The 24,361-nt window shown below is 39.0% G+C and overlaps 1 protein-coding gene across 2 annotated transcripts in view; it reads right to left on the bottom strand.

Moving 5' to 3' along the window:
* The window catches only part of dnah7 (dynein, axonemal, heavy chain 7), an 84,736-nt gene that overhangs the window by 41,153 nt on the left and 19,222 nt on the right, over positions 1-24,361 (bottom strand). For both annotated transcript variants that reach the window (XM_042426374.1, XM_042426373.1), the window contains exons 20-34: positions 22,277-22,470; positions 19,820-20,018; positions 19,422-19,562; positions 18,156-18,368; positions 17,929-18,038; positions 16,588-16,756; positions 15,047-15,149; positions 14,182-14,309; positions 13,677-13,889; positions 12,600-12,698; positions 11,953-12,201; positions 10,562-10,711; positions 6,406-6,588; positions 4,891-5,067; positions 4,408-4,539 (exon numbers count right to left, since the gene is read on the bottom strand). In XM_042426374.1, the coding sequence (XP_042282308.1) occupies positions 4,408-4,539; positions 4,891-5,067; positions 6,406-6,588; positions 10,562-10,711; positions 11,953-12,201; positions 12,600-12,698; positions 13,677-13,889; positions 14,182-14,309; positions 15,047-15,149; positions 16,588-16,756; positions 17,929-18,038; positions 18,156-18,368; positions 19,422-19,562; positions 19,820-20,018; positions 22,277-22,470 (2,460 nt within the window). The remainder of the gene's footprint in view (positions 1-4,407; positions 4,540-4,890; positions 5,068-6,405; positions 6,589-10,561; positions 10,712-11,952; positions 12,202-12,599; positions 12,699-13,676; positions 13,890-14,181; positions 14,310-15,046; positions 15,150-16,587; positions 16,757-17,928; positions 18,039-18,155; positions 18,369-19,421; positions 19,563-19,819; positions 20,019-22,276; positions 22,471-24,361) is intronic.

A 24,361-nucleotide genomic window follows, 5' to 3' on the forward strand; every position in this document is an offset into this window, starting at 1 on the left:
TTAATAGAGGAAAATAAAAACAGCCCTAGGTTCCTTTTCAGCACTTTGGCCAGGCTGACAAAGAGTCATAAGTCTATTGATCCATGTATTCCTATAGTAATGACTTCATGAGCTTCTTTCATGATAAAATTCTTACTATTAGAGACAAAATTCGTCACCTGCTGTCCTCAACAGGCACCAATTTATCCTCAAACACGGGAACCTTAGAAACAACTGTAACCTGATATAGATTTAGACTGTTTTTCTCCAATCGACCTTCCTGAACTTACTTCAACGATTTCTAGGTTGCTTAAGGAAGTTTTGCTCTTAATTAGCACTTCTTTAACAGATATGATCAATCTGTCTTTAGTAACAGGCTATGTACCACAGTCCCTTAAAGTAGCTGTAATTAAACCTCTTCTTAAAAAGCCTATTCTTGATTCAGGTGTTCTAGCCAACTATAGACCTATATCTTACCTTCCCTTTCTCTCTAAGGTTCTTGAAAAAACAGTCGCCAATCAGTTGTGTGACTGTCTACATAACAATACTTTATTTGAGGATTTTCAGTCAGGATTTAGAGTGAACCAGAGCACAGAGACAGCACTTGTGAAAGTTACAAATTACCTCCTAATTGCATTGGACAAAGGAATTCTCTCTGTACTTGTCTTGTTGATCTTAGTGCTGCATTTGACACCATTGGCCATCACATCCTATTACAGAGACTGAAACATCTAATTGGCATTAAACGAACCACACAAAGCTGGTTTAAGTCCTGTTTATCAAGTTGATTTCAGTCTATACACGTTCATGATGAATCCTCCATGCACACTGAGTTCCACAAGGTTCTGTGCTTGGACCAATACTATTCACCTTATATATGCTTCCTTTAGGCAATATTAATAGGAAACACTCCATAAACTTTGATTGTTAAGCAGATGACACCCAATTATATTTATCAATGAAGCCAGATGAAACCAGTCAGTTAACTGAACTTCAAGCATGCCTTAATGACATAAAGACCTGGATGACCTGCAATTTCCTGCTATTAAACTCAGACCAAACTCAAGTTATTGTGCTTGGCCCTAAACATCCCATAAACACATTATGTAATAATACAACTACTCTAGATGGCATTGCCCTGGCCTCCAGCACCACCGCAAGGCCCTTAATGGTCAGGCATCATCATACCTTAAAGAGCTCATAGTACCCTATTACCCCACTAGACCACTGCGCTCCCAGAATGCAGGCTTTCTTGTGGTTCCTAGAGTCTCGAAAAGTAGAAGCAGACACTCTCTCTACATTTAAGAGTAGGCTTAAAACTTTCCTTTTTGATAATGCTTATAGTTAGGGCCGGCCCAGGCTCGCCTTGGACCATCCCCTAGTTATGCTGCTATAGGCCTAGACTGCCGGGGGCCTTCCCATGATGCACTGAGCTCCTCTCTCCTCCTCTCCCTCTCCATCTGTATGCATTCATGTACCATTAATGCATGTTACTAACTTGCCATCCGTAGTTTTGTGCTTTCTCGTCTCTCTCCTGTTGCTTTCTGCAGATCACAGGGGCCACCCACTGATACAATTATTATTATTAGTAGTAGTAGTAGTATTACTATACAGCTCCATGTGGATCTTGCATTGTACTATGCTTTCTTTCCTCCTGCTCTTTCTATCTCTCTCTCTCCCTGGTAAAAAAAAAGAATTTCCTTCTTGGTCATGCAAGGTTGGTAATTTATTTAAGTAGGAAATAAAAAATGTATAGAGGACAGAGGTGAGATTGTTTATTAGTTTTCAACAGTTAGAGCACGAGTATTGTTAGAATATAAATATTATTATTATTTCTTTAAAGAACTTTTGCAGATGTGTTGCTTTAATTTAATTTAATTTAATTTATTTATTTCTGGTTTCATATTGTAGTCTGTGATTGTCTTTGTTGTAAACTATTGTAAACGTATAATAACTTCTAATTAATAATTATCTGAATAGATAATTATTAATTATCTATTCAGATAATTAACCCCACCCTCCACACCTCACTCTCTCTCTCCTCTTTCCCCCTCTCTCTTTCTCTCTCAACCCAACCGGTCTAGGTAAACGGCTGCCCAGCCAGAGCCCGGTTCTGCTTGAGGTTTCTTTCCATTAAAAGGGAGATTTTCCTTGCCACTGTCGCCAAGTGCTTGCTCATGGGGGATAGTTGGGTCTCTGTAAATAATATTGTAACGAGTACCTTCTACACCTGCTCTATATGAAAAGTGCCCTGAGATAACTTCTGTTATGATGCTATACAGTTGACTGTCAGACAAAAACCCAAGAATCCACAAAGGAGCGATGTCTTTGTCGGAAAAAACAGCAGGAACACTGTAGGAATTGGAAATGAGGCTTAGTAGCCTCACAATAGCTCCTGCTGTTAAAAGGCAGATTAATTCAACACTTTGATAATGACTGGTTGAGAAACATGGGAGAAAGGGTTGAAAGGCATTCATCAGTGCTGTGTTGCCACAGGGGGATAATAGCAGTGCTTTCAAAAGACATGATTCTGAGGCGAAAAATCAATTGGAACACATGCAGGGGGCAGAAGAAAGGGTTCATCTGCTAAAACTTTTCCAGTCTTTGTTGACTTGTATGGATGCAGACCTGATTAGGACAGTATATGTGAGAGGGAGAAGGTAAGTTCTTGGGTATATACTGTATCTGTGTTGTTTTTGGATCTGCATTTAAGGTGCAATTAAAGGGGTTCAACAAGGGCCATTGCCAGGGTTCTTTTTTTTCAGTGATTTTTTGTTGTGTTGTGTTTTGTTAATTCAAGAGCAGGTTTTTTAAGCTGAAAATTCAACATCAGGTTGAATTAATTGAAAAATAACTTGGTCAAGCTGATAAAAAAGAACCATGTTAAATTTTCCCTTTCAAATATCAGTATTCTTGGCCACACATTTTTGCTTTTCAATATGAAGTATGCAATAAACTACATCAGTTAACTGTGCAGCTGAAGATCATTTTTCACATCACAGCAGGTAAGAGGTGATGGATTTACGGTTTCATAAAAAACAAATGAATGAAAATACATTGCACTGGCCAGAATTTTTCAGCATTTCCACAGTTTAAAAACTGGTGGGTAGGCTAAGAATGTGAGTAAAAACAAACTGAGGAAAAACAGAAGTTAGGAAGTCATAATAATAATAATGATAATGATGATAATAATTAAAGCTGAAAGCAGCAATGAATGGGCTGTCACACCTCACACACATCGAAGGGAGCAGCAGCTGTGGTATCACTATTGGAGGTTGGTCGACATGGCTCTGAATGGTGGACTTACAACAACTTCCTGTTTCATGTTTTGGGCAAAACTGACTCCACACCAAGGGCGTTCCACAAAAACTCAAAAGCTTCGCAATTTAACATCTCAAAGGTCTTTAGATGTAACCTATTAAATTTCAAGTCGCTTGGGTTAATTCTCTGGGAGGAGTTTGTTAAAGTACAACGCTTGTCAATGGCTTCACTTTGCAAAAAAATTGCAAAGTAAATTGAAAATGGCTGACTTCCTGTTGGACTTGGTATGGCTCCAAGAGGCTTTTTAAAGTCTGGAGATGGTACATCTGCCTACCAAATTTTGTATATATATGTCAAATTTAAAGGCAGGGGCTTTGACTTGAAATTTTCTAGGGGGCGCCCTCAAGCCATTTTGCCACACCCAAACCCAAGATCATATCAGATATCAAGTTACGCCACTTCTGATGCATGTGCAAAGTTTTGTGAGTTTTCAAGCACACCTAGCACCTCAAAAATGCTGAAAGTACAAGCCACGCCCAAGCCCAATTGCGACATCAAATTGAAATACTTACTAGTTCGGACATTGGTGCAAAGTTTCATGAGTTTTTGTGTATCCTAAAGGCCTCAAATATGTTCATAAAAAGAAAATTGACGCACAAATCCAAAATGGCTGATTAGCCAAAATGATACGAGCAATGATCCAACTCAATTTCATGAACATCCAAGCAACTTTAATCCCAACATGGCCCTGTGTTTGGGACGCTATGGAGCATGCTGGCTATGCCCAAACTCAGTCACTACAGAACTTTGCAATTTTAACCAGTTCTGATGTATGTGTCAATTTCCGTGAGTTTTTAAGAATCCCAAGCCCCTCAAAAATGCGATGGTGATCTATAATAATAATAATAATAACAATTGCCACAAAACAATAGGTTCCTCATACTATCAGTGCCAGGGACCCAAGTGGGCACTGTGAAACCTTCCTGTAAGATTGTGGGTTTATAATAGCTTAATAATGCTGTCTAATTATCCATAATGATTGTTTTATGATGTAGTAGCCACTTATGGGTTTTCAATGATTCAATTAATAATAATAATAATAATAATAATAATAATAATGATCAGTGGCACTAGCCACTACTAGTAGTAGTGAGTCTGAACACAAACCTCCAGCCAGGAGCAAATATCTTGTTCAGTCATGCTCTTCATCTTTGCTTCCTCATGAAACTCATCCATCATGCAGTCCATAAGATTCATCAGGGACTTGACTAGATTGGTGTCAGAGGTCGGGGACAGCTCCTGAAACCACGAAAGAAGAAGACAACACACCTCTAAACTCAAAGAAGTGTTCTCTCAATACACTAGTGGGCCCAGAACTCATTACACAGTTAGAAACTTTGTTATATGAAACTGAAAAGTAAAACTAAAGTGACACAAACTTTGAATTATTCTAAAACTCTAAAACTTTTCTACTGAAACATGCAGGAAGTATTATACCTAAATCAATGTAATATTAATGCATTTTTGTAATAAAAAACTGCAGCAAAATCTACATGTACAGTATATGCAAAGCAAAAAATGCCCCCTTAAGTACAGACATCTTAATATTCATTTGCAAACCACTGCCAGTATTCTGAGGATAATCAGCACCTTGGTGGCTTTCCGAATGAGTTGTAGGCAGGCTGGCAGTATGCGGTCAAAAAGGGCTGTGATGAGGTCTTTGTGCGTGGCATTGACTGTGGTGGGCAGAGTATTGAGCCAGGACAGCATAAGGGGCCGCCAGCCCAGCATATGTGGCTCCATGTAGATCATTCCACAACGAGACACCTGTCACAAACATTTATATGAGTGAAGTGAATCCATTTATTTGAGACGTTTTTAGTTAAAGGATAGGCTTACATTTTTTCAAGTCTGTCTTAAAACAATACTCATGCGCCCATATGTACATTAAAACATTTTTTTGGACATTGAAATTGTTCTTCTTGTCCATAAAGGTCATAAATAGATCCCTTGATAATGCAATTCCAAAGTGAAAGTTGAGGAAACATGAAGAAGGAATTTTGCCCCAAAAAGACTGTAACTTTGAAAAATACCCACTTGATTTGTCTAAGTGAACCACCATTTTAGCTTTAACCCTAGTTCAATGGAAGCTGACATTTACAATGAGTTTATCCCAGTAGATGCATCATATTCTGTCTACTGGTAGGTACTGCAAATATGTATGTGCTGCATATGTTGCAGCCTCTTCCTAAAGAGTAGCTTTTTAATGAAATCAAGTCCCACCCAAGGAATAGCTTCACAAAGGCACAAAGTTAGAGGAAAAAAAGAAAGATGAGCAAAGACAGGTGAAGACATATGAGCAATAGCTAAGAGGCTTGAAGATACAGTAGGAGAGAAAAATAAAAGGGAAGAAAATAACTTTCACAGACAAAGAGAAAGATCAAAAACGCACAAATAGGGACCATGCACAAGTGGGGGGTGTTGGCTGTGATCAGGAAGAAGATTTATGCCTCAACTTTCAGCGCTGATGAAAGAAACTGATGCCAGGCTACATATATTCAAAAACAGCAGTCTGTTTAATAAAAAGTAAAGCCAGGGAGTTGCAAAGGTATTCCTTCAAAGAGATCTATATATTGCAAGCAAGAGCCTTTGTTACTGCCTCACAACAAAGAATATTAAGGAGAACAATTTTTAAAAACTTTTCTTCATGACCTACACAAGGATTGCAGCGTTAATTTAGAGGGACTGAAGATCACCCCTGTGATCTCTTTGTTTGCTAATTTTGATGTTTGACTGCATTTATAAGAGTATACGCTGGAAATGTCCCTGAGTATTATTGAAAGGCCCGGAAAAATACCTGCACAGTGTGGGGTGGAACTACTGTGTGTTATAAACACAGGCATGAACGGCATTATGAGTGAGAGCCTACGTGTAATTGGAAGGATGATAAGATGATGTACCATAATGCAAGAGCACACATTTCTTTTTCTTAGAACTAGAGTAAGAGACTTAATATAGTCAGAGCTAGTGCAGCACCATGTTACAGTGAAAGAAAACTAGCATGTGTACCAAAATGTTATGTTTTTAAATAAGCACAGTGAGTGCTCCATCCCAAACTGAAAATAGGGGTTAGGTGGAACTAAAGGTGCTGAAGGTGCTTCTCACCGTGGCTGGTGATGCCACCTCCAGGTCCATGGGCTCAAAGATGAGGCTCATTTGTGGTGACATCTGAATGATCTCACCGCTCATCAGACACAGCTTCTTGTTGTCGTCGAGCACTGTGTTCATATTCTCAATCCACACTGCATCCACCGGGCCGTCAAAGATAAGCCATTTTCTGTCGGGGCTCTGAGAGACACAAGAAATAGGATTGCTGAAAAAGGAACATTTCATCATAATATGTAGCACAATTATATGTGTTAACATCTTTATTTATTCCAGCAAACAAAATGATAAATGACTATATCAAATAAATGAAGAAACGTAGAGATCAGTACAATTATCTTGAACTCGATGTAGAAGCAGTTGGACAGTTTGACAGATAGAAGGACACGTGAACGGATGGATACTGTTCTGACAAGACAGACAGAGAGATAGATTGAAAGACAGATTTACATGCTGAGGAGACGAGCTAAACCTTGCAGGTCGGCTCCTGCAGTGCTAAAATATTCAGAGTATAATGGAGCTTTAAAGTTTAGAAGAGCTTAAAAGTGCACAAGAAGATCTTACAGTATAATCATACGCACATACTGTATTCATTTATTTCCTGCTGAAAGGAATCCTTGGGCATCCTTTCAAGGTCACAAAAGAACCTCAGTACATTATAGTCTACAATAAGTGAAGAATGTTTGCTAAATGAATGAAATTAACACCTACACTGTCATAATGGAGGTTTACAACAAGCGTCAATTCTCCAGTTAAATGGGTTGGCTAGAGCTGTGCTTTAAATTGATTTGTTGTAATATAAACAAATGGAGATGCCTGGGCTGGGGCCATCTGGTGCTTGAGAGGGAAGTGAGTACGCTGTAATGTAATGATCTGACAGAGAGCATCAGCATTGAAAAAAAAAAAAAAAAAAAAAAGCATTTTGTACGCAGAGTTTAATACACTACCGCCACTGCTGACTCCAGATTAGCACACAAAAAATGTGTTTACTAAAATATGGTGCAGGGAAGAAAAAAAAAAAAAAGAGTGAAACAAAGAACTTTTTTTTCATTTCCAGAGATGGAAATTACTTTTCTGAAACTGCATTAAGACAAGCCTTGTTCTCGTTTTCTATTTTCATTGCATCAGTGTGTACTGCCTCGACTGTCATAACTACTTCTCACGCTCCTTATTCATAGACAAAAAAACAATTTGTAAAATGACAACTTTATATACAGGGACAATTTTTAAAATAATAAGTTAATTTAGAAACGATTTGAGAAAAGGGCGAACAAATGATTTTCCATTATGACATGCCTCCCCTGCCATCTGTAAAGTACCATGTGTCTACTGTGTGAGTGTATGTATGAAAGAGAGTCATTAAAGATCTAAATTTAACAAGACAGCAAAATGTTTCTTTTTTTTTACCCTATCATCGCAGCCTTTCTTTCAATCAGCTCACAACTAATTGTTATGTCATGCCTATTGCACAATGATCCATCCTGAACTCATAAACTGAGACTGAGTGAACAATAATGCTTCTCACTCTCATCTTCTTGCTGCACCGCTCCCTATAGCATTAAACATCTCAGGACAGTATCAGTCAGACATTTGTAAACATCTTTCCATTCACTTGAATGAGAAAGTGTGTCTAAAACCTTTGACTGGTACTGTATGTTGCACATCTGATCACATTAATGTGCCAGAAGTGTGACATGCATAAGATTTTATAACCCATAGCACAAAGTACTTTTGTCATTTAAGCTAAAATACGGTAGACTCAATGTCTATTTTGACAGACATCCCCAGCTATATACAGTAGCTGCACAGCACAATGTGTGTGAGAAAGAGATATATTGTAGAGTAATAAAAAATACTGCTTGCCTCAACTAGTGACAGAGATGCCTCAAATGCCTGTTTCCATAGAGACAGCATCAGTTTTCAAGTCTGTGATCTGTGCTGATGTCATGTGTCACTTAATATATCATTACTATGACGTTCTTTGACTAACCATGGTGATTTCCATGTAAGTTGCCAAGATCTGAACAGGCCACAGAACTTGAGCATTGATAAGGTGAAGATAACAGGGTTCTGCTGTGTTGATAATATTAAATTTAACACAGTTAAACACCTTTTTAATACTACAGAGAATGTAATTTAATACATTTTCTTCAGTCATACTGATCAAAGAATGATAGAAAACCAGGCCAATAATTATTTATTAAGTACATTAAGTTATTGATATTTATATCACATTTTGTCAGTATGTCCCAGCTGTATATATAACAATAATTCCTAATATCATAATTTATATCCACATATCTGGGTCACCTGGACTCAGATATGTGGCAGAAAATTAAAGGATGGATTACTAATTACAAAATAATTAATTAACTTACGTTCACGTAAGTTTTTGCTGAAAATGACCCATTTTGAGTTGATGAGCGTTCTAGCTACTGTAGCTAACAGCAGCTGACTGAAACTCCACAAAAAAGGATTGAACAGCTTCCTGCAGCACAATCCACTGTCACACCAGTCTCACTTGTAGTTTATAGATGTAGTCTCCTGACAGCTCACAACCACATACACAAAAATGTTTTAACTGTTACTGTCTATGGAAAACCAAATGAAATTTGCTGTAGACAGTACATTTGAGGGAACTGACTCCATTGACTTTTCAAGACCTGCAGAAATGCTGACATGAACAACTACTACTATTGTACTACTCATCCAGCCACATAACAAGTAAACTGAGCATTCAGAGCTAAACTGTCATAAACAGTAACACACAGAAAGATAATGACAACGGATAACTTCACCTGATCTTCAAAACCCCTGAAGTGAACCATCACCTGTTACCTTTTAGGATTTAATCAAATCCCCCAAACTCCTCTAGAATAGTTGAATAAAAGGTCAAACTTGTTTACTTTCCAAAAGAAGTGTAAAACAACCTAACAGCTACAGCTTATTATGTTCATGTTCATGTTGGAGTAGCCATTCATTTTATACCCAAATCCTGTCCATGTTTCATTTCCATTAGGCTATATAAAGATCATCTGGGGTTCAAAACACAAAGACTGGACAACATTCAGACCCATAATATAGATGAATTGAAAATGATGTGTATGCCTTTTTTACTTTACAAATGTAAATGCAGCCATTAAGCAGTAATGATGCTCTCACTCCCGAGGAGAAAAAATTGAATTTCACACTGGAGCTGCAGACTCTTTGAGATTCACTGATGTGGGGTGCCCAGTTTGACATGTAGTTAAAATGCTAGAAGCTCACATAAAAAAGGAAGCAGACCAACTGTGATCTAGCTGATCCTGAGCAGCAGCTTACAATGCAAGAGAAACATACTTGGGTACACTGCATGCCCCTCAGGGAAACATCTTTTTAAAAAATGTTCTTGTCTCTTCAACAGCTAAAACTTCTTTCATGAATAACTTTTGTCTCTTTGGAGTCTTTTGACATATGCGAAAAAAGCACTCAAACTTTCTAAACCAACAGTTTAGTGTGTTGTTGTGAAAAGTTTTTGAAATGTTTTTGTGAAAAGTGAATTAAAATCATATAAAACTGGGGTTTTATCTGCTATCAGTTGCTTGTAGTTGACCTGCGATGTCACTCCCTAAGGGGGGCAATAGTGAAACACCTTCCACCATCCAATTGGAGGGAGGAGGTAAATGATGTTGATTTCCCATCTGAGGCAGACACTCAGAGAAACATCAAAATGTTTTCTAACAAATCAGCTGGATTGTTTAAATGTGTTTTATACCAACACTATGCAGTTTAACTGGAACTATGTTCTAAAACAGTCTGCAAGCTGCATTAAACAATGAAGATATGCTTTTTGCCAACAAAAGGACAAAAAAAGAATAATGTGTATGTGTGTGTCTAGATCTAGATATCTAGATATCTCACTTTTACCTCAAAATGGATGAACATTGTGCTATTATACTGGAGTACAATAGTAGAACATACCCCTGCACTGCACAGCTCCCATGTGTGTACATGTTCATTTGTATGAGGGTCTGAAGGAGCATCATGTCACTGAATCGACATCCTGCAATACCGTGAGTCTGTTTGCTTGTATGATCGATTGTGTCTGAACCTAAACCTGTTTTAACCACCGTACTCTACAGGAATTCAGCGGCATACTCATGGGAAGCCATCTTACCTGGGAGGCAGCGAAGGATCTGTAGCTGACAGCGAGGATGCCATCGGACCACTCGTGAGAGACAGGGTCAAACTGGCCATACAGCTGGCCCATGGTGATGGATTTGGGGTTTATAACTGTGATCTGTACCTGGTTCTCATCCATCAGACCCTGGAGTAACACAAATATAAACACACAGAAGACATTTTTTTTCCAAGAAACATCATAAACTGAAGAAAAAAACAGTGCACAGACAAACAAAAATGAGATGTTTACATATACAGCTAAAATCATGCATATACTATACTATATGTGCACAAACTGTACATATAAATACACATAAGAATTCTTTACTTCACATGTTAGAGGGTTGTCATGAGAAGACAGCAAAACAAAGAAAACTGTCTCAATAAGCATGGTGAACCACTCATTTGAGCAACTTGTCTCAGCCAAGACTCATAAATTGCTTAGAAGATTACTGTCAGTATGACAGAACTTCTGCTAACTGAGGAAGAGAAACAAAAAACTGCAACAAACGACTTTTCAGACAAAGTGTCAGTCTGAGTTAAAAACAACGAGAGAGCGAGCTGCTAAAAAAAAAAAACAAAACAACAGAAAGGAAGAGAAAGAGGAGGGGGGGGGGTTGGACGTGATCAGTGGATGTGCAGCGACATGGATGACGATGATAAATGTGGCGTTCCCAGGCGTTCCATCAGCAGGCCTTCATCTGTCTCTTTGGTGGGATGCATCTCAGCCCTCTCAGCCATGTAAATACAACAAGCCAGTTCTGCTCGTCACCGTGAGATCGATAACTACTAAACAAAGACTACAGCTCTGACAAATTGGATGGATGTGTTTACTCGGGACAAACATGTAGCTGAGATAAGCCTTGGATATTGAGTGTAACACATATTTTCACTTGACATGAAGGTTTATGATTTTTTACAGATTGAGCATTTTATGTCCCAAGGACTCAGGAAACTCCTTCAAAATTCATAATAAAATCCAATTAAAAAATGCATGGTCAACCATCTGAAAATAAGCCTTCTTTTTTTATTTCTGACAGATTGACCTGGTCAATACCTGACACAAATATAATAGATAGGTTGGACTCCAAGGACAACTACATGAACGCAACCAAGAAAATAAAGTGGTTTAACGTAGCTATTGATCAAGACTTTGTGCCGTGTAAGCAATCAAGAAATATAGTAGGCTGGCCTCACCTGCCGTTTTCTGTCTTTGTTCCTTCTCCACTTCTATTGCCACTATCTTAAACATCTGTATCCTACTTTTCCAACCATTACAGGTTTATTTGCGGCTATTACTTCTTGATACCAATTGTCAAAGGATTTCAAGCACAGCCTCCACCTTCCGCTACAACTTACTGTGCAGATTTAAACTGTGAACCATACCTTTTCACAAATGTCGTGAAGGGCTGCCGCCAGCACGCGATAGGCATTGGTCTTGCCTCCAAAGGGTTCACCCACCAGCATAAAACCGTGCCTCACTATCATCATCTCATAGACCTGCAGGATTTTCTCAGCGAAGAAATCTGTGACTTGCAGGTTCATGCGCTGGCAGTTTTCCTCGATGGCCTCTAGCAGAACACGGTAATCTCGTTTTGGGAGTTTAACCCCAGGGAAGAGGTCAGAGGTAATACCCTTGGATGAGAAGATAAAGTTGTTGGAGAACAGAGTCAGAGAGGCATATTGTGGCTGAATGAGGGAACACAATGCACAGGCTTAAATGCAGTTTTAAACACAACACAACAGTGTAAACAAACGAACAAAATCACTCTGATGCATACACACACTGACTGTGAGATCTGTTGAGGGGCGAGGACAGTTATACAAATGATGGGCACACACACAAAAAAAAGTGTAAACACTCATTAACTCTCACACACATAAATTCCAGTGAACTGTTCTGACTCAAACAGACTTAAATTATCCTTGTGCATTGTGGTTCCAAATGAACTGACTGGAATAAACATGGGCTGACATCAGTTGATGTGCATCGCTCCATTAATCAAGACAGGAGGAGCTCCACTCTGTCGCACCTCAAATAGCTTCAGATCATGAGCCAGGAACTTGGGCAGATTGACATCAATAATGGATCTCAGCAACAGGGTGTCTTCATTCTCCTCTGGAAATGTGAGCTGCAATGCAACAAATCCACGCCCATAGAGAAGAGGAGAAGAGAAAAATATGAGGGAGGGAAAAAAAAGGCAGATGATGAGAGAAATACACAAAATTGGAACATGTAATGAGAGGCAGGTGAATCATGCGGGTTCATGAAGAGAAATTTCACTAGAAAGTCTCTCTGTGTCGCATGTGGCTGACAATCACAACCAGTCAATTTAAGAAGAGACAGCGGATAGTAGCTGTAACTAGAGGTCTAAACACACACCTCTCTTTTCCTTGAGTACATTTTAAAAAGGTAGAAAGGTTAATGTGTCAGCTGAGCTTATACAGAACCTGATGAAAAAATTATATCTATGCATTAGGTCACCAACGTGGGGACATATCTACTGTTTGTATAAATAGAGGTGCTTGTTGATAACTTTTTTCTTCTGACAGCTCTTTTCTTGCCCTCACACACATCACTGCACTCTACAAAACAGGTTGTCATGTTGTGTTTGGGAAATAAGACGGATTGGGGCCGATACTCAGATTCTTAAATGTGTGTGAAAAACTACTCCTGTGGAGTGGATAGCAATTTTACAATCCAAATAGTATAAACAGAGCTACCAATATATGTATATATGTAACCCAAACATACTTGCAACAAATGTGCTTCTTCTGCATTAAAAATGTAATCAAATCTGTTTTGAAGATGAGGCAAGCAATTTCACCCAACCATGTGCATTTTCGCCTTTTAATTTACTTTCAGCAACACACACCAAACAAGAGCTGAGAAAAGTTGCACCCCAACTGAGCACTTTTCTTGCTATTTGTCCTTTAGCTGGATGATCAAGTACTGTTCTATTCTTACTAAAATGCTCAAAACTGTCACAATAACAGTATGAGGCATTACAAAATGAAAACAAACCACAAAAGACATGCTCATAATGGCATTATAAATGGAAAAATGACAAAGAATCCCATTATATCAAAGTTAATCTGTTTTGAGATACCTTGAGGTTTCCAGCAGCAGTCAGCACAGACTTAACTGCCCTCATCCCATAGTCATAGTGATGCTGTGAGGACAGCTGCTCCGAACACAGTCGATAAGTGGCCACAATTTTCACCGACAGGGGCCGTGCAGTTACAAAGCCGCATGAGTAAAGCACAATCTCCGCGATCATCGCATAGTCCGGTACCATCATAGCCACGGTCCTGAACAGAGCCTGGTGTGAAGAGATAGTTTTGTTGAATGGAAACATATTTTTTTTATTTCACAACCTTCTGAATTAAAGTTGTTCTGAAGTCATGAATATTTCTGATGCTGTTAAAGTTTTATTTTAGCTGTTTTTACGTCAGTAATGTTTAGAGACAGGCACATAACAGGCCTGTATTTTGAACTAAGATTAGTCAAGAAACAAGAACGTGCTGATTTTCCAACTGTAATTCAAACTCCTAAATTATGTATGTAAATATGCCTCAAACACAGCGTTATAATCTTAAAGAAGAACATGATACCTTGAGGTTGTCCGGGAGCTCAGAGCGACCAGCATAGCCAGGATTCATGGTAATGAACACAGCACAGGAGGGGTTCAGTTTTAGCTCTGTCCCTTCAAACATCAGCATCTCACTGTGGGCAGCAATTCCTGGACACACAGATGCATTTATACAGCATGTATTTGTTGTATCCCTTTGTGCATTTTAACTTTGATGAAGACTCAGTAGTGTGAAAACATTTGTCTGTCTGCACTATTAAAGGCTGAAAAACAATCAGTGTGCTCTGTTCTTTATTCCCTCTGCAGTTTAACAACACTTAACATATATAAATGTAATCAAACTTAAAGGGTGCTGCCTCTGTTGCCATTTCTGTGTTATGAACACACTCTGGGAAGCAGAGCTGTAGACGCCATGTCCGCCCTACCTGTATATGCAAAATTCACGTACCCATCATAGACAGATACCATGGGCCTGTGCACACCCGGCTATGAAAACAAATACAAATGCAGAGATTGTACAACATAAAACACCCTCAATCCATTGATTGGTCTTAAAACAGCATTGAAAAATCAGCAGTTTAGGTACAGAAACCTAACATTTCAAACTTTAGTTTCGGGTTAAGAAAAATCTGCATACCCCTTTGACATCTTATGATGCAAGTCATTCGACGCCCAAAGCACACATAGGACACGCTGCTGTGCTTGCTTGCAGTTCTGCTAGCCAGCCTACACAAATTGCCTGAGCTCAATGTTGCACTTCTTTGTGGTCTAAAAATCTGTCTTTTTACTAGTGAGAATATGCCAGATTTTTTTTCTGGTAGACTGCCAATTTATGCAAAGATCAAAAGAAACGAATGCCAAAATGTCAAAAAAAAAAAAGTACAAACCTCTCTGTATGGTGAGAATCTGTTGAGCCACCACAGACAGCACCTCCAAGTCAATACGGTTAAACTCATCAAAGCAGGCCCAGGCTCCACAAGACAAAAGGCCCTGGCCACACACACACACACACACACACATCACTACATTAATGCAAATTTAAAAAGTATTTATGAGCTACTTCTGCCTGTGTGTGTGAGGTCTATTTCGGTACGGCAAGTGGGAGGACATTTCAGTAGGGCGTAAGCAGTTTCACTATAAACAAAAATATGATTTTTTTTTGCAATCATTTAATCTGGCCCTTGTGGGCTTGTGTGCTTCCCATGTTTGAGGCACACAGAGAACTATAATCACATGACATTGATCAATTGCAGCAGAACTGAGAGGCAGTGAACAAAGCCCCCCTGACTGGGGCATCGGTGCAATGCTATTTTTGAAAGGGCAAATCTTAATATTCTACAGATCGTGAAATCAGAAAAATCGCGGCAGGAGCAACGTACATGTAGAATTGACTGCATATATTTTTATTCACATAATAGTAGGCAAGAAACTGTACTCCATTATATTTGTAAGGACAGGTTGAAGTGGTGTGTAGAGACTGACATTTAAATGTGTGTGTGCCATTCTGGGACATGAATAAATAAGAATGTGAGGGAAATCAAACTCCTGTGTCACCTTCTATTATCAGACTCTTTGAAGTGCTGATAGTTGTGCCAGTAGGATATTCCCAGGTGGAAGTGCTTCTGGCATACTTCCATCAAAAGGAAGAGGGCAACAACATGGGAATATCTACTTCTGTTTCACTATCAGAAGTAAAACATTTTTTGTATGCTTTTAGTTTCACTGGTGTGTAGGAAAGGGGCTTTTTAGTGCCTTTTTAGTGTGTACCTGTTTCACTGGTGTGTGTGTGTGTGTATGTGTGTGTGTGTGTGTTTGTGTGTTGACCATCTACCACAGACTCCCTGAGGCTGAACAAAAGTAATCCCTCTCAATCATCACTTATGACCCACTGGCAGTGGGTGGCGGTGTATGTATCTACAGAGACCCTTCCCTCTGCTTGTATTTTCTTATTATTTTGCTGTTTTCAGGAAGTTTCTGAGCTTCACGCTTTGGGCAGTGGGTGTGTAGCCTCCAGCCAATAACAGCATAGAGGCTGTGAGTGTGGGACTCTATAAAAACGTAGGGACATAGACACGAGTAATCTACAAAAATGGCGTCGTTGTACTGCTTGTTCAACAGTTATGGCAGCGAGCTGTCATAGTCGACTTGAGTAAAGTACAACCTAAAGTCTGTTTCTTTCTGTCTGCTGTGGACTCTGTGCTCTGCAGCAGACTGTTGTCCACTCTGTGTGTGTGTGTGTGTGTGTGTGTGTGTGTGTGTGTGTGTGTGTGTGTGGCTCAGCCCCGCCCTCATGCATACAGGCAGAGAGCAGAGGAGAGAGACATTGAACCAGGAATGAGGGGCCGACTTTGAATGTTGTGTTTTCAAAGAGCAACTGACAAATCCTGTACAGTATGCCTTTAACTCATGGTAAGAAAACTGCACTCACTTTGAAGAACTTTCCCAGAGCGATGTAGTCCAGTCCATCGGAGCAGTTAAAGACCACACACTGCTTGGCCACAGCTTTGGCCAAGTCTTTAGTTGTCTCGGTTTTTCCTGTGCCAGCTGGGCCCTCTGGGGCGCCTCCCAAATGGAGGTGGAGGGCACCAAACAAAGTGCTGAGAGAGGAGGAGAACAGACAGGAAAAAGCTCATGTAACACCTTATGGCATGTCAGTAATTAATATACTATGTCTTTATCAGCAGAAACATGTAAAAATAGGTTCGCTGTAACTCATGCTTGCTGACAGAGCAGACTGAGACCTTCACTGCAGGGAAGCTTTTTGAAGCTGTGAGGTTATTGTAACATTATTGAGTGCTAAGCTTTCAGACACACTTGAACCTCCTTTTTCTTTCTCTCTAAATATATTCTATATACTGTGATGTGGGAAGTTTTAATAGATGTAATGCACTGCCATGCAGGGACCTTACACATGACTTATTGACTAAATTAACAAGCCAGTCCAGCCAGTGAGGTAGATTGTTGTTAAGATTTCCAGAATAAAATCTAAAATGTGGCCCCGTGATGTGGCATAACTACACTGTATACATGTCATTGTCCTGAAAGGTATGGATGATAAATGGATATAAATGGTTGCCTGTGTTATTGTGATTTTGTCATTTGAACTAGATTTCTTTATGATTTTCAACATTTCTCACAAAATACAAACAAAATATTTATTATACAACATAGATTTTTTATCTATGCTGTGTGAAATAAACAAATATATACATAACGTCTTTATCAATTAAACTTAAGCCTTTCACAGTGGTTTGTTTGATATGTTTTGATTGATTTATGATTTTTATTTATATATTTTTTTCTTATTTATAATTTAAAAGAATATAACATTAATCTCATCACAGCAAGAGCAGATGGAGTGGCCGTCTCCTTAGTGAGACAGCAAAAAGTCCAGCAATGGTCTTTAAAAACTTGGCAAACTGCCCAAGCAGCTAGCTGGGGAGCAGTGTGAAAAACACATGCTCTAACAAACAGGTCTGATGAACATCAGTTATTTCCAGGTACACTGCAAGGAAGAACTCCCAGTAGCACAGCAACAACATACTGTAGCTTTAAAATGACATAAATTAGAAGATGGACAAGAACAGATGAGAATTTATCATTTAAAGCAGTGAAAGAATGCAGGAAGTGTTCTTGTGGACAGAGTGATGAGGTAGATGACTGATTAACATATACTGTAGGTGTAGGGACACCTGTACCTATCTCCAACATGGGATTTGTTGAGTCATTAGACAGACAGAACATTTAAACAGTTGTGTAGTTGCTTTACCGGTAGCAGCGGTCAGTGAGCGGGGTAATGACCAGACGTGGAGTGTTGCCCAGATACTCATAACCATATGGCAAACCAGCATTGATCATCTTGGTCTGGAGGTGGTTCTCCTACACGGGGTGTGATGCAGAATGCAGAAGTAAATCACTGAGTACTCATTATGAGTGAAAATGAGTCCCCACTCTCCCCAAACACTTGTATCAACCCTCCCTACCCCTTTCACATACCACCCAGTAGTAGCGCAGTTGGCTAAGCCACTCAAAGTCGTTCTCGTCATTTATTCCCTTTTGTACCAGTGTAGCCAGCACATCCCTGGCATGGACGTCCAGCACAACCAGAGCTCCAAGGGTCACCCGGTTCTGCTTGGACAGCTTCCCACGTACAAGCGCAACAATGTCGTCAATCTGTCTATTGTTCTGCTCCAGATAGGCGTCTAGGGCCTGAAGGAGACAGGCATGATTAAATAGAAGGAAGAGCATGTTGGAGTTTGTCAAGACAGAGGCAGAATGCTATATCAAGACCCCATCTATAAAGTGAAGGTCACAAGCTTGATCCCTGCAACAACTACTAAGTCCATCACTGTCAAGATGTCCACGAGAAGGAGACACCACACCTCTCTGTCTTTTATAAGTGCTATTGCTGGATGGGCATGATCTTCACCCTACAATATGAAATGCACAAATCCCTGTGTCTTGAAGGATATTAGATATTAAAAGAAAAACATATCCTGTGATACATGGGGATTTTCTAGATTTTAAAATAGCATTATACCGCAACGTGTTACGGCAGCAGACCTCTCCTGACTACATCAACTAAATACGACAAGTCAGCTAATGAGCTGTAGGCGCTCTTCATTTGATGTGACAGATCTATTTGTTTGTAATCCTCATTCAAACCAGCTGTTCACATATCACCTCAGCCGCCGTGTTTAAGTTCAGGTGGGTTCAGTTCAGTAACGCATCTATTGTGGTGGAAAGGTAATCTATTTGTCATGCAATCTATCCAAGAGTAATCAGACTTTGTTGACCTCATCTCAAGAACCATTTAAATCTTGTTTGGACTGTTCCTCATATTTTTGTCATGGATACAACTTTGATAAATACATCATGCAACTTCAGAGCATACTGTAGATGATGGGTTTCAGATATTTGTCAGAGGCAAGAAAATGCTCGCCTGCTTTTGCATTGACAGGATTAAGTATGAAAATCTGTATTTTTTCCCAAAGTACAAAGGATCATGTCTTATCATCTTATCTTTGAAGGTTGTAAACACGCAGAGGGTATGCTTAAGTCTGATCTATAGAGACACATTTTCTGGTTGCTTATTGGACTCTGAAAATACTATTTCCTTGAGGAAGAAAGTGTATTTGTAGCCTCGATATTTTCCCAAGACCCATACACTATGAAAAAAGACTCTTACCCCAACCCTAGGTATGCAGACTATAAATCAGAATACATAATACAAGTTAACAAATAAAGTCAACACTGGATAACCTTTTGTCCTGAACTGATGGCTTCATGGATATCCTTCGTCCAGTAGACCTGTGAGACGCACAGCACAGTCTGGCCTGGCCAAGCACGCACCCAATCAATCCTCAACTCATTGGGATATGCCTTGATAGCCTCCCCAATTACCTAAAATGGACAGCAAGAGGGACAGCAGCTTTATTTACCTGGCTCCTGTATCCCCGAACATGTTAACAAGGCTATTGGGAGAAGACCTGCATATGCAGGCTCAACTTTGGTGGCAAACACTGAATCACACAATAGATCAAATTCCCATCACTGGTTCTATATCAAAAAAAAGTATTAATCTCTCATTCAAGCAATACAAGAAAAAATATGCATTTACGTGCTTTAAAAAAATAGTGTAACAATGATCCACAAAACACCTTATGCAGGGAGGCAATCATGCCATTCTCTAGTTCCAGAAGCCACTTCTCCACCTGGCCCCTGGCTTTGGAGGTGGAAATTATGTCTAGCAGCTGCACCATTTCGCCCTCACTGCTCTTTATGTGGGTGATGTCCAGCACATCAGTGAACACCACACTAGCAATTCCTTCAAAGCACTTCTTCAGATGAGGCTGCACCCTGGAGGAAAGAAGGACAAGAGAATGGAATCACTTTGGTAATGTCAACAGCACAGTATATCTCATCTAATGTCCAAGGTATATCTTGCATTGGCCCTCCACACAGTAAGTGCCATCTTGTGTACATTTTATGGGCTTTCCAATATGAACAAAGACACTCACCATCGCAGCATAGATCTATTTCCATTTACACCAATGTAGCTATTTACACTTGGCTGCATAAATGCCAAGGAACGTGATTGTGTATTGGGTTGAGAGCTTTGACAAAATGCCTCTGAGTGCACAAAAGAACTGTATATCAATGAATTTAGTGTAGACAATGACAGAGGACTACAGCTGTTGATGTTGAGCTGCTTCTGTGCTGCTTTCCCTGCTCAGCCAGCCAGACAAAGGGTAAATTGTCAGTATGTGTTTGGATCAATATCACCCAGACACATTTCTGTGCTGTTATGTACTGTATGTGCAGAATGAGAAATGTTCTTATTTTGGTGACTCCTAATGGTTGGAAATGGATGCTGATTTTTGACTTCACAAAAAAATGAAGATTAGAAGATGGAATTTCTATGGATTTGTAATGTTCAAGGACAAGATATTCTAAAACATGTTAGAGCTTAGTTGGGAAAGTGTGATACAGTCCAGTTACATCCCTGAAACCTCCAGAAAATGGCGCTCATGACTCACTAGGCAGTGCAATAAATTTTCTCAATGTAACTGGCAGCCCGGGAGGCTTATAAAAGAAAAGATTGCCAGATAAGACAGTGATGCATGAGTGAAACTTTTTTCTGTCTTGCCCAGTTGTTTTTTTGATCATTCACACTGTGTTCAGTGTAGTTTGCTTTTCAAAATCCAGTCTTTGTTCTTGGCCTCAAGTGAAGTAAATTAAGTGAAGTGTATTTTTCTTGTTGAATGGTCATATTTTGTTTGTTTTTATTTTATTTATTTATTTTTTTCTCTATATTAATTATTTGTTCTCTGTGCGATGCTGTTGTGTTGTAAGGATTTAAATCCCATTTTTATTTATTTTACTCTACCCTTTTATTAATTTTCCCCTTGATCCTCACAACTATGTCTGTGTTCTCATTTGATTGTATTTTTCAGTAAAGCACTTTGGTCAACTTTTGTTGCTTTTAGATGTGCTCTATTAATAAATTGACTTGACTTGAATTGTTGTTTTAACTTTTCTTGAATGTTGCACATTACAAAAAGTCTTTGTTCTTCTTTAAAGTGCTTCATCATTATCATTTTTCTCATGCTTCAAATTGTAGGCATATCATGTACGGGAATATTTTTTATTTATTTACTTTTTTTTTTTTTCCGCATTTATATCATAGGAATATTGTGTCAATATGCACAGAAACCTTCCTGTAAATAGAAAATAGGAACAAGTGGTTCAATAGTAAATACAGCATTAACTTTAAGGCTAGTAATCAAAATCATTGAAAAACCAAACTAGTATTTTCCCCTCTACGGCCTACTCAACACCCGGCTGACACCCATTATTACAGAAATCCCATCTTTATAGAAGACTTGATGACTGTGTGCATCTGTACTGATGTGATGAGCATTCTCAGCAGATGAAGAGAGAATACAGGGAAAGTAGAGTGAAAAGGACAGGAGAAATAGAAATAGCAGAGAGTAAGAGGCTAGAACATCTTTCGTCTGGAAACACATTCATTATTAACCAAATGCCCTGGGTGAAATGAGACATGGCTTGATTATCAGTGAGGATTTGGCTTCTGGGGGAACCACAGTAGAGGTAAAGTAGGCCTGAGTGCTGTACGCATAAAAAGATGAAGAGCTGTTACAGTAAATTGCCCTGGTTAGCTGAATAATTGTTGTCCTGAACTCAGTTTTCAAAAGGCCACAATTCTTTTCAGTGTTTGTCTATTTCTATTTGCATTTGTTGCTTTCACATCCTGAAAGTTTTTTTTTAATGGAAAATGGTCTTTTCTTTGCTACATATTATGGTGAGAGGCTGGTTTAAATTTGAGTTTATCATTGTCTAGACTAGTTTTAACTATAGAGTTGAGTGAACAGGAAATATCCTTCAATTAGTCATTTAAAACTTAGTCAGTGAGTGGTTCCCTTAGAGTGGGCTACTGATGGACAGTCGAGTATTTTACTAGCGACCAGCTAAGGTGCTGCTTATCATGACCACTAGGGGTATTCTAATTACACATAGAAACTGATGCCGCTAGTTGTAATCAGGGATAACAATTAATGTAATAAAATATCATTATAATTTTGCATCATGTTTACCTTGTGGGATCCTTGGTCTCAGAGAGGATTTCCAGCAGTTCCTCATTGGATAGGAAGAAGAACCGAGGGAAATAGAGGCGCTTCTTCTCCAAGTAGTTATTAAGACCTTTGAGGATCATCTCCAGAAGCTCATTGGACTTTTTTAGTCTCTCCAGCATCTTGTCAATGGCTATCACTGCCAACACGTGCTTGTCCTACCACAGACAAAAAGCAAAAGGTCAGTTTGGTCAAGTATTTTCAATTTACTTTAACAGGATGAAGAATGACAAGCATCAATGTATTTATATATAACATATAATACAATATAGGCTGGAAATATACTGTACATTTTTTGTTTGTCAAGGAAAAATATGACGGGAAGATGGTATGTTGCGTTCATATATTTCCAGAAGTGGAGTGTTGTGACTGCTACCTTGAAGGTAACACTAAAACACTGCAATATTTCCTTTAGGAACATCCACTTTATGTTCAGCAATAAGGCCCACTTGTCACACAGTGCTCTGAAAAAAATCTACGATGGGACAGTAATAGAGACTTCACCTGAGGCCTGTCTAGCACCAATGAAATATTTCAGTTGATATCATCTCACTAATTTAATATCCTCTAGATCTGTCACCCCCAGGAAGCACCTAAATAAAAAGTCTATCTAATCTTCAGAGTTGGACAGGGAATGCCTGAACCTTCTCACATGAAGACACTGGCAATTCTAAAATGAAGCACACAGCTTGATATCATCCTCTGAATGGAATTATGTAAGGTGGAGGAAGGAGCGTAATGCACAACTAGTGAGGAGCCAAAGTAAAAAGCATGGAGCAACATAATAACCCACCATGTCTGCCTTTTATCCCTGACAACTCTTAAGAGAAATGAAAAGTACAGATCTTCAAAGTATCATCTTTGTTTTGTTGCTCTGCAGTTTTTTCATCATCATGAACCCGGTCAAACTATAAATTATTATTCAAAGACCATTTCACCCCTAAAGACCCCGTAACAACACCCCTCTTCTGAACAATGCAGCGCTTGTCAACATGGTTTCTGGCTTTTGAAAAGAGGAATAATATAAACTATAAAGAAAACTGCTAGCTAGCTAGCCTATAGAAATGTTGATGTAGTTTGCATCTTTGTTTAATATAATCAGTTTGTTTTGAGCAATAGCTTTACTAAATATATGTGCGGTTGTAAATCAACAAAAAATACACATTGTCGATATGATGTTGCCATATAATACAGCAATCTTATAAGAGTGTATACAGTAGATAATCAGTGTCAGGCAGTGTGTGTAATTTCATAAAACCTGACCCTCTGGAAAAATTACAATCAATATGTTGGAAAAGCAACAAAGAAGTGAATGCATTACATAACTTTCATATGTTTGCTGTTTTGTACCCAGAGTCACTGTCCAGGTGTAGTCAATGAAAGACACTTTTAATCTCCTCAAGTTCTGTTCAACAGTATGTTGTGGAACACCAAAGGCTATCTAGCGTGGGATAATATATATATATATTTTTTTATCTCTCATGATTGCTATTGATTTCTTATGATGACTGAAGTGGAAGCAGTGGCTCTCGACTCATGCCAAGGTGACTCTTTTATCCTCTGGGCACAGCTTCCAGACCAAGTAATGAACAAATGATAAAAAATGAGAGATTAAAACCATTTTGGACTTTTTTTATGAGGCAATAGTCGGTATAACAGACTTAAGTTACAGTAACTGACACTCACTTTCAAAGCTAAATCAAATGATCAGACTCATTAGCCAAGCCAAAGCAGAAGATACACAGACAAAAAGCCTGATTTGATTGTGTTTCAATGGGCCATACAATTATACTGGCTAAGGGTGTCTGATTGATGAACATGGATTCTAGCATTTCATAAATTTTCATCAGACTTGTAATTTTGGCCCATTCCTTAAGAGGGCAATGTAATAAGAGGGCTATTTTTATATTCAGTCTGCCAGTGGAAAGCTATTAATGAGCACACTGAAGGGATAATAATGCTCTAATGTGTGTATTATGTGTGATAATGTAGTTTTTATGCACCAAACAGATGGCCTCAATAGGGGACAGAAACTGTCAACAGCTGATA

Source organism: Thunnus maccoyii, chromosome 11, assembly GCF_910596095.1.
Source record: "Thunnus maccoyii chromosome 11, fThuMac1.1, whole genome shotgun sequence".
Classification (NCBI taxonomy): domain Eukaryota; kingdom Metazoa; phylum Chordata; class Actinopteri; order Scombriformes; family Scombridae; genus Thunnus; species Thunnus maccoyii.